Here is a 20,011-nt window from a genome sequence, read left to right on the forward strand (position 1 = left end):
TGTATATGTTGAAAAGGGGGGACTGAGGGATGATACCTGTGGGACTCTGCATATCAGTTTCATGGTCTCTGATGTGAATGGTGGCAGCCTGACCCTTTGGGTTCTTCCAGTGAGGAAGCAGGAGATCCATTTGAGAGCGGATCCTTGTATGGCAATCTTGTGGAGTCTTCTGATAAGAGTGTTATGGGAGACAGTGTCGAAGGTCGCAGAGAAGTCGAGCAGGAAGAGGGCCGCTGTTTATCTTTGGTCGAGGATGATTTTAAGTTCAACTGTGCCACCGATGAGTGCTGTTTCAGTGCTGTTGTACATTCTGAATCCTTGTTGAGTGTTGTCTAGCAGATGCTGAAGTTCGAGGTAGATTGTGAGTTGCTTGTTGATGGGCTTCCCAGTCACTTCGGCTGGAAAGGGAAACAGGGAGATAGGTCAGATGTTGCTCAGTTGATTTGGGTCGGCTGTGGGTTTCTTGAGGAGGGCGTTGATTTCTGCAAGTTTCCATTCATTTGGGAAAGTGGTGGATGTGATGGAGGTGTTGATGATGTGAGTCAGGGTGGTGCTGATTGGTGATATTCCCAGGTTGTAGATGTTGTGGGGGAAAGGGTCTGTTGGGGTCCCTGAGTGGATGGTCCACATGATTGCTGCTGTTTCATTTATGGTGATGCTTATCCATTCAGTCAGGCGGCCATCTTGGGTGGTGGTGAGTAGGTTAGCAAAGAGTTCTCTGGGGTTGGGTTGGTGTGCAACGTTGCTGTAGATGTTTCCTACTATACTACTACTACTATACTGCCTAAGCTACAACTAACATCCCTTTTTAGATCCACTATTATAGACATTATGTGACTATCTGCCAAATTTAGCGATGGGTTCCATATCTTATACAAGTGGTACAATCCTGCAGTTTTGCCAATAACCTTTCAAAGAAATCTGTTTCTGTTGGACCATGCATGAACTCTTCTTGTAACCACACCATGCAGGAAGCCCCCCTTGCAGGAAACGGCCCCTTATATCCTAGCCCCTTGGATTAAGCCATAGTTGTTGTGTCCCATCCAATATGCCTAGAAGCTCAGGTGTAGCCAAGAAAGCAAGACTCAGTTCTTAGGTATTTTATCCAACCATGCTGAGAAGTCTCCACCACTCTTACATACCCACACACTGGGAATCATTCCAAATGCTGGGGGGATGCAACACCTGTGGTTTTACAACGGGGAATCACCGACATCACACGATTCAGGATAACCCTGTGGCAGAATTACCATAAATGAATGAATGAGGGTATTTTTATAGCGAAGCTTCCACTCAGAAGACAGCATCCTGGTGCTGTGCTAAAAGTACTATGAGTTCCCGAAAGTGACCAGAGAGGATCAGATTAATGATGTACAAAGGGAATCAGCGGCCCAAAATAGTCACGTTTTGAGTTCCTTTTTGAATACCTATTCAAATCCAATGGTAAGCAACCAACTGAGAAGGAGATTTTAGGCTTTCAAACTTAAAACTGCAAAAGACTTTCCTCCCTGAGATTTTAGTCAGAACGCGCAATGTTTCAAAAAATTCTCTGTGGAGGATCTCAAAGTTTGTTTAGGCATATAAGGACAGAACCAGTCATTTGGATATTTCGGGCCGGAACGATTGGAGGCTCTAGAAACCTATAAAAGCAACTTAAAAAGGACCATTTTACAGATTGGAAGACAGTGCAATTTGTTTAGTGTGGATAATGCAGAGCTTCTCCTAGACACTTGTAGAACCAGTCTGTCTGCTTAGTTTTGCACAAGCTGGAGTTTTTTAATGATACATTTTGAACAAATGGCATAATGACTGTTGCAATAGTCTAATCTTGACAGTATCAGCGCAGAGGCAACAGATTTCCTGGAAGCCAGAGCCAACAGGTTAAAGAAGGATTTCAATGATTTTATGCCTACAGCTGTCAATGCTTGCGGAAGAAAAGATAGCTCTGTCTCATACTTTACCACGAGATTCTTTGCAACCGTCACCGTGGCTGGTGGAGGAGGTGCAGAATCTGGCCAACATTTCAAGGGGGAGAAACAGTTGTATTTCCCAAAGAGGAGTTTTTCCACCTTATCAGAATTGCATTAAAAGTGGTTGTCTTGCATCTATCGAAAAGTGTCCGTCAAGCAGTTCTGAAAGTTGGTTTCTGACTAATGAATTTTTGTCGAAGGACAAAATCAATTGGGTATCGTCGGTGTAAGATGTGGTGGCGATCCCAAAAATAAAAAATTAAAAGGATCAGGGAGGCCATATAGATATTCATGTTTATTGATCAAATGCGTGGCTAATTAAAACCATTACACTGTTATAAAAAAAGAAGAACATCCATCATAAAATGCATGATTTATAATACAAACACAGTTCTAGGCACCATCAGTGGTGCTGCTACTAAACTGAGTCCCAGATGTGGAAATTTAACCCTGTGCTTATGACCTTTGCATGCATGAGAGCCTGCTTACGCTAAGCAATTAGCCTCACGAAATAGTGGCTAATTAAAACCATGTCTAATTATTTAAAGAAATCAAATTTGTCTTTAAAAGTTAGTTTACAGTACCAAACAATTCTTCCACAGAGCAGGCAGGTCTGCAAATGCGCAAAGCCCCGAGTGTAGGGTATTAGCCCTAAATTCGAGGTGTGTTGCCTGCTTCCACAATACAATCTCATATGATGAAAAAAATCCAAAAAAAGTGGTGCCATACCAAGTTTTTTTTAATCTAAGATCCATCTATTAACCGCACCCCTGCATGATATAGAATGCTACATGTGACCATTACTGCCCAACCCTAAGGTGTTTGGGTGTACCTGGGAGTTCCCCACCACCTAAGGCCAGGGGTATAACCACAAGATTAACCTGGATTGGCCTATTCAGTTCATATGGATTTGGGTATCAGGCCACATTTCAAAAAAGCTTTTTTTAGGAAGGCCATGAATTTTACTCCTCTGCATACCAAAGGGATCGATGAACCCTCCATCCAGCTTATAACTGCTCGTCGGCAAGTACCTATGTCCAGTTCCAGAAATATTTGCTTAAGCATCGCCTTCCTTTAAACCATGACCTTTGAGCGCGTGCAGTTGAGCTGGATTACATTTTTCGTTTTGTAACCACATAGGCGACATCTTGGGTCTGAGAGCATTCCTTCCATGCTGATAGAAGATCCTTGGATTCGAAAAAGCCAAAACGAAAGATCATATAGTTATTAAAAAGGGCAGGGCTCAACGAGGAGCCCTGTGGCACTCCCATTGTGACTTTTCTTTCTTGTGAGTCAAACTGTCCATGAGAGACAATTTGCTTTCTGTTGGCCAAGAAAGAAGAATCCAGCCATGCTAAAGCAGTGCGCGAGATTCCGATATTCTGGATCCGCTGCAGATCCATCTCAAACCGAGCATAGAGTGTCAAAGTGGGAGCTAGCACGAGGACACCGTTTGTAAGAGTTAACAGCATGCTTGCCCGATTCAGAGATGCTAACAGACATGTAACCATAGATTTTGCAAGGTTTTACTGAGGCGTAGCTTCGGTGGGATGTTTGGGATTTTACACTCCACCAATAAATGTATTTTCAGATAAATAGTTGGGTACAGGTGCTTTCAGTCAGGTAGTCAGGTATGGCGAGGGTATGGTGAGATGGCTGTCAGATTTCACTAGGAATTTTTACATACACACATAGAAAAAAACGCACACTCTCTCCCTCTCTGTTTTGAAAGTCCTCAAAAATGTTGTTTATTTTACAAAATATTGTGTTTTTCTTTTTCTTAGTACTCCCACCAACTTGCATTCCTCATCCTTTCCACTGCTTCCTAGGCTCATGCACCCTGCTTGTCCTATAATGTATTTTAACATACTTATATACCAGCCTGATTGCTGGAAAATCTAAAGCTCACGCCCGCCAACCTTAGTGACCAAGCTACCCCCTGGGTTTTACCTAGTGAAATCTGTGCATGGGCAAAACGGTGGTTCCATGTGAACTTTGTACTTGTAATCTCAATTCAGGCAACTGAATTTGTATTTGCACATCAAGACATCTAATGTGGGACTATGACTGCAAATGCCTCTAAACCTCCATAACCTCTCAAGTGGTACCATTCATTCTTGACTGATAAATTGTACAAGCTGAAGCCAGCATACGTGCCAGCCCCTTCCTTGCAATTAACTAGGATCTATTTCCACTCTGTGGTCCAGATGCACTATGAAACATTTCACAAACTGCACACTGACCTGCTTCTGATTTTGTGATGTGACCTATATACTAAAAGGTTATGTTGCAAAGCGTTCACTCTTCAGTCACTGGGTTACAGAGTGACCTGTATAATTGATAATAATTAGGCAGGTCACTACTTGTGAAAGTCTGTGACTGGCTACAAACAAAGGATGATGGTTTTTAAGGAACAGCAGACCAACATCCCTCTTTTTGCGTTCCCAAATTGGAAACATTTTTTATTCAGACTGCTTTAGCTGTGGATTGAAATACCTATTTTTGCCACTACGCACCCCACACAAAATACACAAAGGCAGACTCAGACAGATAGAGAAAAGGGCTTTTGGACATTCTCCTTTAGCTATTGACTTGTTTGGTTTAACTGGCTTCAGGCACTGGCTTAAAAGGCTATCCATAAACTTTTGTATCAACCCAGGGCATATACATCTTTAGGGTTGAGCCTGCATTGCATGCGCTCGCGCATGCGTATCGCAGTGAGACTCTTTAGTGTTCAGAAAAGGGCTCGGAGCCCTGTCAACATCACGTCAGTGGTTTTTATTGGTTCGTGGGCTTGCCTAATAAAATATGCTTGCTTTCATTAGTCGAAGGCACGCATACGTCATACCTTTTCCGGTGGCTAGTCCTCCTCGAGCGCAGCGACCAAGTACAGTAAACATGCGAGGCTCGCTGTTTTCCATCGGGCCCGTGGACTTCTTTTTCTCTCATTTCCGAGCGCGATCTCGCTTGGCAGAAGTCGAGCGCTTTACATAGTTAATTGCACTTTTTCGGGTTACGTATATAAATGCACTTTTGCCCGATAGGTGAAAAGTCGGGTTAGGAGTTTACAACGCGATCAGCTCTAACATGAGCAAACGCGAGACCCGTTGCATTGCAAATGCTTGTTTATTTAGTGATGTGGTCACAACAAGAATTCTTTGTAGGCTTGGGAGAAGCATCACTGCCCAGCAATGCTTAACAGCCTGCAGGAACATGTGTCACCGACCTCTCCTACCAGAACAGTCCCAAAGCAAAGCAGCAAGTCTTTGGGACTGTGCTGGTAGGAGGGGTCTGTGACACTCTCCTCCAGCCCCACTTCCCAGCTGCTAACAAAGATAGCTCGTTGACTTCTTAAAAATCATGTGTCTGAGCCTCAAAGAAAGACTAGTGTACTTGTGTTTGCCTCCTCGATTCTGTGGATTCTGTAGCATCTTAAGAAGGAGACTTCTCAACTGCATGACTTCCAACTTGTTCCCTGCCACTCAATATTGGGAACGTGAGAGTTACCCGGCACCTCCCGAACACAGAATGCTGGCGTTCGGGGCTGGGGTGGTATATCTGGTGCACTGCTTTACCGAGTGCCACCCAGGCTGTACCTGCATCAATAGCTTCTGCAGGTGTCCCAGCATCTCGAGCATCTGGTGTACATGTAGACAGACCCCCAAGAGTGCCTGCTGCCCATTTTTACTAGCAACTTATGGCAAACGGCACAATCCACCCCACCACCAGACCCCTGTTAGCCGCCCTCGCTGGCGGCCAGCTGCCAGCCTGTTTGCAGCAACCAACTCTCATCCTCAGAGGGGCACTGCCCATGTGTGGCAACCTGCCATCTTCCCAGCTACAAGTGTGACGTTTCAAATCCTCCCACAGCATCACTGTGTGGTAACCCCCTGACACTGCACACTCACCATTGTGCCACCATCCTCTGACCAGGGCAGCACGGGATTCAGTTCCAGTGCATGGCTGGCAGTAAGTGGCTGATGAGTGGCTAGTGTCACAGATCAGGCATTCAAGGTTCCAATTTACGTTTCATCGTTCCCTCTTACTTTTCTGCCCTACGGACTGCCTTTCTACAAATGTACTTTTCTTGTTAGGAGCAGAGTGGGCTTCTCAAAGCTGGAGGATGTAGCAGCCCGTAGGAGCATGAACGACTCACCAGTGCTGCTGCGTCCCAATAAAACTTTAGAATGATTACTGTGCCTGCATATGTCATCAAACATCCATTTCTGTAAGCGTAACATGCCAAGCAACACTTCATCCTATCCGAGCAAGCTCAGCTTGTCAGTGCGAGGCAGGGATCAAGGTGGCCATCACCCTACCATCCAGGTACCACTGCTCAGGGACCAGGGACTGCCCACGCTACACATGCCCTTCACCACACTTACTCTGTTTCAGCTCTACCAGGCTTCTTCAGCTTCTGCCCACAGTCCTTGGAGTTCTCTTTCACTTTCGGAGAGATTCAGGTCACAGATGATCACATATAGGGAAGATATAACTTTCCATGCTCGATGGGCATCTCCCCCTTTGGGTCTGAGGAAGTAGGCAGGCATATCCTGAGCAGCTTAACTCTGCCACTGAAGAATGTTGAAACACTCTTGTGCAAGCTTATAATGTTCTTTATAAACAGGATACGTATCTGCGTATGTTCAGTACTATTACTGCATTTTTCATCAGTTACCACCTTTGTAAATGACTGTAAAATCTAATAAGATTTATAAAAAATATATTGAGAAAATCTGAATTATATGTATGAACTTTAGACACCTCAAATACAAAGAATATAGGCACTCAGCTCTGTGCGGAGCCAGCGCAGGTCTTCATGATATCCAATGAAATGAAATACACTGGTCCAAAAGAGAAAGAGAGACAAGGAAAACACCGGGGAGTCCTAATTGTTAGGAGCAAGAGTCCTCACACACCCGATTGGGTGTCATGCTTCATCATCGGTTGGGTGTCATGCTTCATCATCGGATATGCTCCTCGTCAGACCGGCGCTGCAAGGTCTGACGGGCACCCCCCGAAGGGGGCCTCTTTGCCGGAGATCTTTTCTCGATGATGCCAAAACCCCAAGAGTGAGATAGGAAAAAAGGGAAAGGAGATATCAACAAAAAAACTAAAATTGGCTCAGGACCCAACCTAAGTAATAGTTTTAATAGTCCACGCTGGGCGATGGCCAAGATTAAAAATGTATCAGGAGAGTGAAATAGAGGTAATGCTCAATCACTCTCTACCATATTTATAGCAAATAGGGAGGTCAGGAACTACTAGACCATCCTTAGAATAATATGCTCCAGGGCGCACAGTTACTGTGGCACCCGGCTCTGCGCTGAGCCACTGCAGGTCTTCATGATACGCTCCCTGGGCGCACAGATACTGCGGCGCCTGGCTCTGTGCTGAGCCACTGCAGGTCTTCATGATACGCTCCCTGGGCGCACAGATGCTGTGGCGCCTAGCTCTGCGCTGAGCCACTGCAGGTCTTCATGATACGCTCCCAGGGCACACAGATAGGGAATTACTATTTTCTACATATGTGTCTGAAAGCCTGTGTGTTTTTCTGATGCGTTTAGTCAGTCTTATTCCACAACACACAAGGAAAAGTTCTCAATTAGTATTTTTTTTTTAAGCACTCGAAATGATTTGAACATATTTTATTGATTCCATTACAAGCAAACATCTTTAAGCAGCCCAAAGGCTGCTTTTGTGAGCAGGTCTAGACTGCACCCCCTTTGTTTCAGCAGAACTCTAGTTCTCCCTCTTCCAGCAATGTAATCAGAGGGAAACAGCTTATCTACGCCCGCCCTGGGACAGGCCAAGAAGCTAGTCCTGGCCCACTGGCCTTGGCTGTTTATCTGCTCATTCAGCGTACAGGATGTTCCCGCTGCACACTTACACTTCACAGTCCTTTCTCAAAGGAGAATTTAAATGCACTGATTGCAATACAGAAGACCGTACTGTGTCCAATCTGATGTTATATGAATAAAACGTGCCCTCATATTGGCCTCACATTTAGCAACTACCTACACCTGGGTTTTGTGGTGCAAAGGAAGAGGCTGAGCACCAGCGATCCCATGGGCGAAACAGCCCAACAAAGCCTTGTCAGTGGCAGCTGTCAGGCTCTGGAACTCGCTCCCTCTAAAAATTAGAGAGATGTCACCCCTCCTGCCATTTTGAAAGCATCTAAAGACTTGGCTGTTCGCATTATAGGCGGCTGCCCCGCTTCAGCCTTCTCAGCTGCTTAGCGCTTCGATACCTCTGGTCTGAATGCACTTTTACAAATAACAAAAAAAGGCTGATATGGTACATGTCTGCATGTTTAATGTTTATCTTTAATGTGCCAACACGTGCCAACAAAGGCGTTCACAAGCGTGCATTTATGCATGTTTGTGTGTCTATGCATTTGTATTTTAAAGCCTGCCCTTTTGGCATTGGTATGTTTATTTTTGTTTATCAGTAAAAAATGACCCCTGCTTCACATGGCATTACATCCCTTGCATCTAGCGCTTGTTCGTAACTGCGACACTCGATGTAAAGCTTTATGCTGCAGTGTGCCACCCTTCACTCCTCCGCTGCTGGCTCCAGCACTACCATCCTGTAGCCTTTAGCTGCTGGTGCTGGGCTCTTAAGCGTCACCAACAATCCGCTGCATAGATGCAAGCATCCAGGAATTCTCAGCTATGCCCTAGCCTACTGGCTTTGTTGTGCCTGCTTGAAAATATGCAAGACATATTTGCTTTGCCAATGCTTGTTTTTTTTTTTTTTAAAGCAGCCCGTGTTCATTAAAGGGACTGGTGCTGCTTTTTTTTATTTAAAAAAAAGTTTCTCATTTCAGATACACTGGAAGGAGCAGACAGGGCTCCGCTGGACCACTGCCTCCTACCCCCGAGGTCGCCAGACAGGATGTTCCATGGAACACCGTCCTGTTTCCGGAGCAGTACCACCTCTATGGTGGTGTTGAAACTGATCTACAGTTAAAAGCCACGCTTGCAAACCACGGATAGATCATAATGTGGCTCGCAATTAGGGGCCCCATTAAAGTCTCCATTCCTTGATAGGAATGATCGCAATTTGCGTTTGATATACAGAAATAAAGCTAGTTTGTGGTTGCAAATCTTGTGATTTTGTGAATCGCTGGGTTTGTAACTGTAAAATGTCTTTGTAGATTTGGGGCTAATTCCTCTATCTGAATCCTAAATTATTTATTCTATTTGGCCTAAACTCTGAAGTAATCAGAGTGTTTAGTTGTGCCACGGTGCCTTCATCTGCGTGTTGTGTGAAGGCCACCAAGCAAGTTGTCAAAGGAAGCCCAAGCATTATTTGTGGTTTTAAGTCTGTAGTTTATAGAGGCAGGCTGTCATTTGTAGTCAATTCCTGCACTCACTATTTCGGAGGAGTAATCCTTGAACAAGAATTTGCAAACTCCTGCCTCATAAAACCCATGTGTACATCACAGTCATGTATATGTCATCCTCTGCCGCACTTGGGCAACTCCAGTGCGAATTCTGAGGTTCAGCTTTTTATGCAGGTGTGTGGAATCCAATCTGCTTAGTGTGAGCACACTGTGGGTACCTTGTTTTGACCTTCACTGAGGACTGCAGCCTGCATTTGTGCTTCAACTTCCTTCTGCTTCAGTGTGAGTGGATTAACCCTTTCACCCTGTCCAACCACACACCAGCAACAAATGCGGCCTTCCATAGGTCCGGCTTACTAAGCCTGTACAGAAGCAGAAACTTGTATTGCCCTTAGGAAGGGTGATCTCTGTACAAGTAGGAAGAGCCCGACAAAACACGGTGCCTCTTTCAAGCACAAGCGGAGAAAAACCTTAATTTCTGTTAAAATGCTTCCAAGTATAATTCAAGATTCATAGGGTCCTAGAGCTCTCACACGCTAATTTTGAAATGGGCTTACATTTTGATATAAAACGCCTGAATCAAAATACTCATGGATATATATGTAGAAAATGTTCTCTTATTTCATTCGTCAAGAAAATATACATTCATCTGCTCGTGTTCTTTAGGACCATGTACGTGCTCATGCCAACGTCGCTGGAAACATTTTGGCTACAGTGTTACACTCTGCAGTTCCTACTAATTGCCTCAGGTTGCATTGTTTTAACCGGAGGGATCAGATGAGACCACTGGCTCCTGCCCCAGTGAAGTTCGGTGCCCGCCCAACGATGATTGGCTGCTGCCTTTTATGCAAAATATAGAAGTATTACAATTTTAACAGAAAGTAAAACCCTAAGCCATCTTATAAATGGCAAAAGTTGTAGCATGTGGCCTTAGAACCCCTAAAATTAACCCTTGAATATTTTGGTAGTCAGTCTGGTGTGAACGGAATAACAGACAACCCATGGAAAGGCTAGGGGCCATATTTACTAACATTGTGGGTTGTGACAGCACCACTTTTGTGTTGCATCCATGAGACAAAACGCTAGTTACAAAGTCATGCCAGGGGCGATTTACGCTGCCTTGCTTAACTTGGTAAAGAAAATGTAACGCAATGCAGCGGCTTGCGCTGCATTGCGTTACATTGCATTCTGGGAGGCATTCCATGAGTGTATCATGGGCGCTCCCATTCATCCACCCATGGATTTCACGCAATTCCAGCTTTACAAGGGTTTATACACCTGGGAGTGCGTGAAATCGCTACTCCTCCCTGAGGATGGCGTACTAAGGAGAAAAATCTTTCGTTCTGCTTGCTATTTCCTCTTTCTACAGCACACACAGAAAGAGGAAAATGTCTTGAGAGAATGTTTTTGTGCAGGAAAGTTTCCATTCCTGCACAAAAACAATTCTTCTTGCAACGCAGGCGCCCATGCACTATGGTGCAGGGGTGCCTGTGTCAGCGCTAGGCTGCCTAAAGTGCGGCAGCGCAAGGAAAGAGAAGAAATGATCCATATCTTAGTAAATATGAAGCATCTCTGCCCTCTCCCTTTCCCGCAACAACTTTGATTACTGCCCTGCGTTGCGTGAAAGTTTAGTAAATATACCCCTGGGTTTGGGGCTCAGACAGTCTTCAAAAAGCACCTTTAGGGCTAGAAACTGTCTTTATAAATGTGCCAACATGTCCCCACAAACCTGGTAGGAATTTATTTTGATCCTGAATGGGTGCTTTTCAAACCAAGAAGCAGATCCGTTGTAGTCACTTGGGCCGTAGCGACTCCTGGAGTGAACTTTCCCACCAGAGCTGGAAAGGCCAGTTTCCTGATTTATCTCCAGAGACAATGGAGGAACCTTTGTGCTGCTGGCACGCTGCCTGTATTGTGTTGAGCTGCTGTTGCTGCTGGCTCCAGAGGAACAGGGGCAGCCTAAGGGACTTTAGCAGCAGCAGAACACGCCGAATCGCGGCCTGTGCTACGGTGGCTCAGGAGGACCGTGAGAGACATTGGCTGTCCTCGAGCTGTGCTGCAGCTTACTCATAGAGAAACAAGTCCAGATTCATTGATTGATAGTCTGCAGTACTCTCAGATGCCTCTAGGGAGCACCAAACAACACCTGCACTAAAACCTTACAATCTGTGCAAATTTTTGAAGACCCACTGAATGAGTGGAGGAAAGAAATCCAGAAAAAATAGAACCCACGCGGCCTTTCCAAACCCCTCATTTACCCTGCTCTCAGCTTTTTCAAACCTGCTGTTCTCATGTTCATGCTCAGCCTGTTTGACGTTCTGGGCCTCTCAATGGACACAGCCGCTTCTGGAGAGGACCGAGCGCCACAGAAGTTTTTAAGTTCTGTGCCCCCACAGTTAATTTCCATTTCGAGGGGTCCAACTTGTAACTGCACAGTATGGGTGGGGTTTCACCGCATAGCACTGGTAGTTACAGATGTGGAGATTGCTTCCCACCAGTGCAGCGCAACTCGTAATCAGGGTCTTAGTGCGACCTTTTTGGCAGTGATGCTAAAAAGAACCGCAGCAACACTTTGATGCCTTTCCACTACTTGTAACAGGATACCCTTGTTTGTTCTACCGTCCTCTCTGCGCTTGCCTCCGAATAGCTCCAGGTACTGAAGCTGCTTCTGAATGGCGAGGAAGCATGTTTAAGGACATCTGTGGACTCTTCCTGGTCGCTGTGTTAGGGCTTTCTAGCCTGCCAAGGAGATTCTTGACATCTCTAAAGGATAAGAATCTGGACTTAATCTCCGGGACGCTGCTAAACTCTGACACAGCATCACCGCCAGGAGACTCATAGAAGAAGACACAAGGCACATCCAGATCATTTTTAAAAAAATCCCAATTTGGGCACTTCTCTCATGGGATTTAGAAACGTATTTTATTCCTAAACATTTTTAAAGCGCAATGTATGTCATAACCTGGCTTCTTGGCACTTGAAAGAGAGTAAAATTAGCAACACGTGACATTCTATATGCATCAGTTTTGAAACTGAAAGTTTCTCAGGCTGTGTCGGACGGGCAGCTGATTTTACAGTAATTTGAACAAAGATGGAAGCACATTCCAGAGCATTACACGTCCTAGCACCCTACACATTACCACAGTATGTGCTAGTGCTGTGAGCCCAATTTTGCATGTCCTAATACCATAGCTACTGTCATACACCGCAGTACTGCCTGTCTTAGCCCTATGGGTCACAGTACTTTATACCCTAGCGCTGTTTACTCTAGTGCTACATCCGGCAGTACTACAAGCCTTAGTACAGTATAACTTAGTACTTTAAACGTTGGCGCTGAATACTCTAGTGCGGCATCCGGCAGTACTACATGCATTAGTGTGGTATACCACAGTACTTGATACCCTAGCACTGAATACTCTAGTGCTGCATCCGGCAGTACTATATGCATTAGTATGGTATACCACAGTACTTGATACCCTAGCGCTGAATACTCTAGTGCTGCATCTGGCAGTACTATATGCATTAGTATGGTATACCACAGTACTTGATACCCTAGCGCTGTATAGACCAGCGCTGCATCTGGCAGTACTACAAGCCTTAGTACAGTATACCTCTGTACTCTATACGCTACCATTGTATACTATAGTGCTGCATCTGGCAGTTCTACATGCCTTAGTGCAGTATACCACAGTTCTTTATACCCAAGCACTGTATACTCTAGTGCTGCATCCAGCAATACTACATTTCTTACTATAGAATACCTCAGTCTTTTATACTGTAGCGCTGCATCTGGCAGTACTACAAGCCTAAGTACAATATACTTCAGTACTTTATACGTTAGCGCTGTATACTTTAATGCTACATCCAGCAGTACTACATGCTTTACTACAGTATACCACAGCACTTTATACCCTAGCACTGTATACTCTAGTGCTGTATCCTGTAGTATTGCATGCCTTAGTACAGTATACCTCAGTACTCTATACCCTAGTGTTGTATACTCCAGTGCTGCTTGCCCTAGTGTTACATGCCCTAGCACTACATGCCCTATTACTCCCTATCACAGTACTTTATACCCTAGTGCTGTATAACCTAGTGCTGTATAACCTAGAGGTGCATGGTCTTGCACTTTATGCCTTAGTACTCTATATCCCAGTACTTTACACCCTAGTGTTGTATACTCCGGTGATGCTTGCCCTAGTGTTACATGCCTTAGCACTGCATGGCCTAGTACTCTCTATCCCAGTACTTTATACTCTGGTGCTGCATAACCTAGAGGTGCATGGTCTTGCACTTTATGCCTCAGTACTCTATATCCCAGTAATTTATACCCTAGTATTGTTTACTCTGGTGCTGCTTGCCCCAGTGGTACATGCCCCAGTGCTGCATGTCCTAGTGCTCTATGCCATAGTACTGTATACCCTGGTTATGTATGCTTCTGTGTAGCCTGCCCTAGTATTACATGTGCTACTGTTAGTGACATGTGTTCCAGTATGCATTCCATAGTATTGCATGCCCTAGTATTGCACATCTTTACAGAGTACTGCCAAGAACTGTATGACCTAGCAGTGTATGTTACAAAAGGTATGAACAAGTAATGTACATCATAGTGTTACTTAACCTGGAAGCACACACATATCTGTATTTAAAAATAGAAGCCACTCAACAATATAATGTTGCAGGTAATGATATGCTAAACGGTTAGTCTACTCAGCAGTACTGCATGGATGAATGCAGTAGGTATGCCATGCAGTAGGTATGCCTTGTAGTAGGTATGCCCTGCAGTTGGTATAACTTGTAGCAGGTATGCCATGCAGTGGGTATGCGTGGTAGTAGGTAAGCCATGTAGTATTATGCCTTGCAGTAGATATGCCTTGTAGTGGGTATGCCTTGCAGTAGTATGCCTTGCAATAGGTAGCCTTGCAATGGGTATGCCTGGCAGTGGGTATGCCTTTTAGTAGGTATGCCTTGCAGTTGGTATGACTTGTAGCAGGTATGCCATCCAGTGGGTATGCCATGCAGTGGGTATGCGTGGTAGTGGGTAAGCCATGTAGTAGTATGCCTTGCACAAGTATGCCTTGCAATAGGTATGCCTTGCAGTAGTTATGCCATGTAGTAAGTATGCCCAAGGGTATGGAATTTAACACAATATCTACTTGTCTATGGGGCAGGCTTCATCCTAAATCTATTTGTCCTGTAAAAAAATCCACTTGTCCCTTTGGTGCCAATTAGTGCAGCGACAAATTATGGCAGCAATTTCATTATATAATAGCTCTGATTATGCCAGGGCTCACACAAAAGTGCAGTTTGAATACTAGCAATTTTGTTTTGCCATCTTTCCACAGATTACATACTGGGGCCGGAAGTAGTAGTGAGCAATAGTTCCAGGGATGGAATGCCTATATGGATCTATGCAAACCAACTAACTTGCATGTTTTAGGGATTTTTCGCCAGCTCTTCTTTGGTCTTTTTCCATACTGAGAAAGGTCTGAAATTTACTCCTGACAAGGGCAGAAGTAAATATTCTCCCAGGGTTGGAAACAAAAATAGTTGGAGGAGAGTGAACTTGTAAACAGATATTCGCATGAGCAAATCTACACATGCACAGTTGCTCATGCTAAAATGCAGTTCACAAATATTTTCTAGGAGTATGAATGCCTGACTTCTGTAATTTCTTGTGATTTCACAAACTCCTAAATCTTCACTAATGCAAGAACATGACATTAACCAACACCTTTTAGCTTTATTAAATTTCTAACTCTCTATCTACCGCTGGCTTCACTGTGAGTGACAGCATTCTGCACTTTCACAAGGAGCATACCTGCACACAAAGTAGTTTTGTTCAGTGCCAGGGATTTCTGAGCATTGTATGGTTTTTGAGACTAAATAATATTTTTTCTTTCTGATAATATTTGTTATAAAAGTGCATGCCCCGCAGCTTCCACAACAATAAAGTTTTACAAAAACCATGCCAAAACAAGACAGGCATTGACAAAACCGAAAGGCTGACCACCAATGTTGGACCTATTGGCTTTGCCAATGCGTGTTTATTTTCCTGTTTCCCATAATCTTGTTAAATATGGTTACACTTTTTTCCCATTATGATTGTTTTTTAGCATGCATCAACACATTTTACTAAAGGATGCTTCAAAGAAATGGTACTTACAATTTCACAGTAGATTAGCAAAACCTTTTTTTTCCAAGTAGCATTTTTTGTGAACATTTTATTTTGAAAGCTAAGAATCAAACTTGCTTTCCAGCTTCTTTGAATATTTGCATCTGATCAGAGAGCATTCTGGCAGCATTATATGTAGTTTCATATTGTTAAACTTTGCAAACGTCTGTACACATTTTTATAATGGAACCAATCTCATTAGTGCAGTCCGAGCTTACAACAGTCCCTTTAAGTGCTCACCCTAATAATAGAGGTTTTGCATTAATGAACCATAAATACAAGCTCGAAAATCATTAATGTATGGACACAAACATTATTCTAACTGCAGACAAAGCCCTTTTCTGATCCATTATGTGGCGCTGTAAACTGGCAGCCAAAGGCGTTGTGCTGCAGGGGGTTGGGACTACTTGTCCTAAGGACAAAATAAACATGACCTTGACTCCAAACAATATGTCCTGGGCATTGGGCTGTAGGAATTCCACATCCCTATATGCCTTACAGTAGGTACACCTTGCATAAGTATGATTTGGCTTGTTAGTAGGTATGCCTTGCAGTATGTATGCCCAGTAGTAGGTATGCTTTGCAGGAGTATGAATTTCTGTAGGTATGTCTTGTAGTAGGAAAATATGGCTTGCAGTAGGCATGACTAGTAGTAGGTATGCCTTGCAGTAGGCATACCTTGCAGTGGGTGTGTCTTGTAGCAGATATGCATTCCAGCACTATGGCTTGCAGTGGGTATGATTGGTAGAAAGCATGCCTTACAGTAGGGATGTGGTGTAGTAGGTATGTCTTGTAGTGGTAATGCCTTGTAGAAGGTAAGGCTTTCAGTGGGTATGACTGGCAGTAGTATGCCTCGCAGTAGGTATGTCTTGCAGTAGTTATGCCAAGCAGTAGGTATGCCTTGTAATAGGTAAGCCTTGTAGTAGTTATGCCTTTTAGAAGGTATGCCTTGCAGTAGGTATGCCTTACTGTAGGTATGCCTTACAGCAGGTATACCTTGCAGCAGTATGGCTTGCAGTAGGTATGACTGATAGTAGGCATGCCTTGCAGTAGGTATGCCTTACAGTACGCATGGTTTGCAGCAGTGTGGCTTGCAGTAGTATGGCTTGTAATAGGGAAGCCTTGTAGTAGGTAAGCCTTGCAGCAGTATGGCTTGCAGTAGGTATTACTGGTAGTAGGTATGCTTGTAATAGGTAAGCCTTGCAGTAGGTACGTCTTGCAGTAGGTCTGACTGGTAGTAGCATGCTTTGTAGTAGGTATGCAATGCAGTGGGCATGGCTTGCAGTAGATATACCTTGCAGTAGTATGGCTTGCAGTAGTATGGCTTGCAGGAGTATGCCTTGCAGTAGGAATGCCTTACAGTAGGTATGCCGTGCAGCAGTACGGCTTGGAGTAAGTATTGCTGGTAGTAGGTATGCCTTGCGATGCTGAGTGTAGTTCTGCTAAGAGTGAGTTTTTCCTAGTGCTGTATGTCGAAGGTGCATTGCGTGGGTATGTGAACAGGCCAGTCTGTAAGGCAACGTGTGCAGCAAGGGACGGCTATGGATACATCCCTCCTCCCAGAGGGGAACAGTTTACCTGCAACGCCAAAGTTCAAACCGTGACACTGGAACGAGCGAACAAATTAATACATATATACCGACCAACCGGGGCCCTGGAGTGTCTAAACTGCCTCGGAAATACTATAATGATGCGAAGCAGCCTCAAAGTCACAGCTTTCACACACACATAACTCTGAACGTCCAAATGTGCATGTCCTTGCGCTGAGGCAAAAGAACCAAATCACGGACAGCTCACCCTTTCAACATTCCAAAGCCGATAAAATGCGCACCATGGAGTGAGTAGTATTAACAGGTGCTATACCAATGCGAACATTCCTCCGTATTTAAATGGAAATATAGAAGTGAAGGCGCTCTCTGGAGTACCTGTTTGCTCCTGAGAGGTGCCGGTACTCATCCACCGTAATGTATTGCAACAGTGCTGAGAAGTGCAGTTACTCTCCACGTCACATCAAAGGAGAGCAGGTACTCAGTACCGAGAAGTACCTGCCCATTTAAAGTACTGAAATTAATCCAAATCAGGGCTAACACCGGGTAACAGTGGGCTGCCCTGTGTGCAATGCTTGTGCTCTATAGAGACACACAACATTACATTCCCACACACTGCACCACGGCTGCGCCCCCTCTGTAGGTACCACCGGCTGTGCCAGTCCTGCCGGGGGGCATCACGCCACACCTGCTTGCACTACGGGCACACCTTGGCCGGCTGTGTCCACCTGTGCCGCGCGCACGCCGACGCCTCTTACCCAAAAGTTGTCCTTAAAGTTGCCGCCCTTCATTTTGCCAGCCTCGCAGAGGCGCAGAAAGACGATGCTCTTTCGGTTCGAGCCAGCAGACGGAAATGAAAATGTTATCAGTCAGTGTGAAAATACGCGTCGTTTATCTGGTACATCGAGAAATACTGTAACTGTTAAGTTCCTCATATCTCCTTCCCTATTCTGCAGGGCGCGTCCTCCGGGTCCTAAACCCGCCGGCCAGCTACTACTTCTGTTTGCACGTGAGCTCGACGAAGGCAAGCAAGTTGTTCTGGCAATGCGAGGTTTACTTCTGCCACCTTCTGGACACTAGACTGTACTATAAACCGAACCAAAAGCAGCCGCTGTCTCGGTGTGAACTACAAATCCCGCAATTTTTTGATTGATAGATGGAAGATGTTGAAAAATATTTACTTACCAAAATGGCTGACTTAAACAAAAGTTAAACTTTAATCTTAAGATGATAAAGTGAAATCTTAGTACAATAATAAAATGTACAGAAGTAATAATAATACATAACAACCTGCATTCTTTGAATAAAAGCCTCTCTTTCATTTCTTTATGTCAGTAGATTGTGACTTTTCTAGTCATCTGTAATGATTATATGGCGTAAATGCTCATCTGTAATAAGTTATTGTCGTTGAGTTGTGATATAACAATGCCAGGACCAACACACGCTAGGTGAAAGGCAGGTCAGAGTACAATCACACTGCTGCAGTTTAAGCAATGAAAGCTGGATTTTCCGTCCGATTTTTTCTAAAATGAATAGTGAGCAGACAGGAGCTGTTTATGACACCATTTTATTTTTTTGCACACATGAAGGTCATGACAGGTAATATATAATAATATCTCTGCAAGTTTGTACGTGCGCTGAGCATCAGCACAGAATGCATTTACGCAGCAAGTAATCCTCCGAGCATTATTCAGGTACAACCCAGGGGCAGGGCTTCATTTCCCCCTCCTGAAGCACACCCACAGTCTGTTTATCCATCCCCCCCATAACATTCCACCCTGTTCACAACAGTCTGTGAACCACCCTTCACATTCCTGTGACATAACCTCAAAATGTGCTTAAGATTGATTAATACGCTACACACCTTTTGTTTTTAGAAAATCTAACATATTAAACTGATTCACTGTATTAAACACTGTTTGCACTTTCTGCTTTGATTCTCAATGTCCCTTTCCTATAAAAGAGCAGGACAGCAAGACTTTAAGCGGTGTGTGGCAAGAGTGATGGCGTGTCCATGTAATATAAGGAATAAAATACCCTCTGCCAAACCTAAAATGACATTCCAAGTCATCTCGGAGACCGTATAAAGGAATTTGACCTTTGGTTTATTTACTCTCTGATTACAGAACTCCTCCTAATTTTCAATACCCTTACACTGTAAGGTGGGAAATACTCAATCCCATTTATAAGTAAGGCTGTCAAAGTTCTTTTATGTGACCCAGTGTAAAAAATGGGTCTCATTCTGACTCTGCCACTCCCCTGCCTTTGCACTGTTCTTCCACCACCTCTGTGCACCATCACTCCACATCCATAGCCCTACTCCACCTACAACAGAAACACACAATATTAAGCTCTAAGTAAATGATTATCCACATCTACAGATATCCATACACAGGCCAGGATACTTACAGAGAGGCAGGCCTCCAGTCATTCAGGTAACCATGCACACAAACACAGTCTCTCTCTCTCTCTCATACACCAATGAGATCTGAAAGCAAACAAGGAGGCTTACACAGATCGCCAATATGTTGAAAAGAATTCTCTTCCACACAGGTGAATGTTGGAATTATTCTATAATTATTCTATAATTGCAACAAGGAATAGCTGCCAATAGTCTCCACTGACCCATCCAGCTGACACTCAAACCACTGTACCGTACATGCATTCCTTTCACTTCCATTCAAGCTGTGACCTACACGTCTTGTTCACTCATTATGCCCACGGCTGCCCCATACTACACACCTCCTTCCTCGACAACAGCAAAATAACAATGCAAAACTGGTTTTAAGACGTGTTCATGTGCACCGTGCATGCCGACAACCAAGCCCAGCTCCTTATCTCCAATATCCAAAAACATGTTATCCTCGTTCATATTTCCAACCTCTCCTTCAGATGTCACCCACTCCTTAATACCCCAGCACACAAATACTTTTAGTGAGTGCCACATGCCCCATTCCTGGATTTTGACAGC

General features: G+C 44.3%; 1 protein-coding gene across 1 annotated transcript in view; it reads right to left on the reverse strand.

The window, feature by feature from the left end:
• Positions 1-17,992, reverse strand: part of PSTPIP2 (proline-serine-threonine phosphatase interacting protein 2) — a 326,413-nt gene extending 308,421 nt beyond the window's left edge. Inside the window, exon 1 of the mRNA XM_069218855.1 lies at positions 17,799-17,992. Coding sequence (XP_069074956.1) covers positions 17,799-17,831 — 33 coding nt within the window. The 5' untranslated portion in view covers positions 17,832-17,992. The remainder of the gene's footprint in view (positions 1-17,798) is intronic.
• Between the last annotated feature and the right edge of the window lie 2,019 nt (positions 17,993-20,011).

Source organism: Pleurodeles waltl, chromosome 1_1 (assembly GCF_031143425.1).
Source record: "Pleurodeles waltl isolate 20211129_DDA chromosome 1_1, aPleWal1.hap1.20221129, whole genome shotgun sequence".
Classification (NCBI taxonomy): Eukaryota; Metazoa; Chordata; class Amphibia; order Caudata; family Salamandridae; genus Pleurodeles; species Pleurodeles waltl.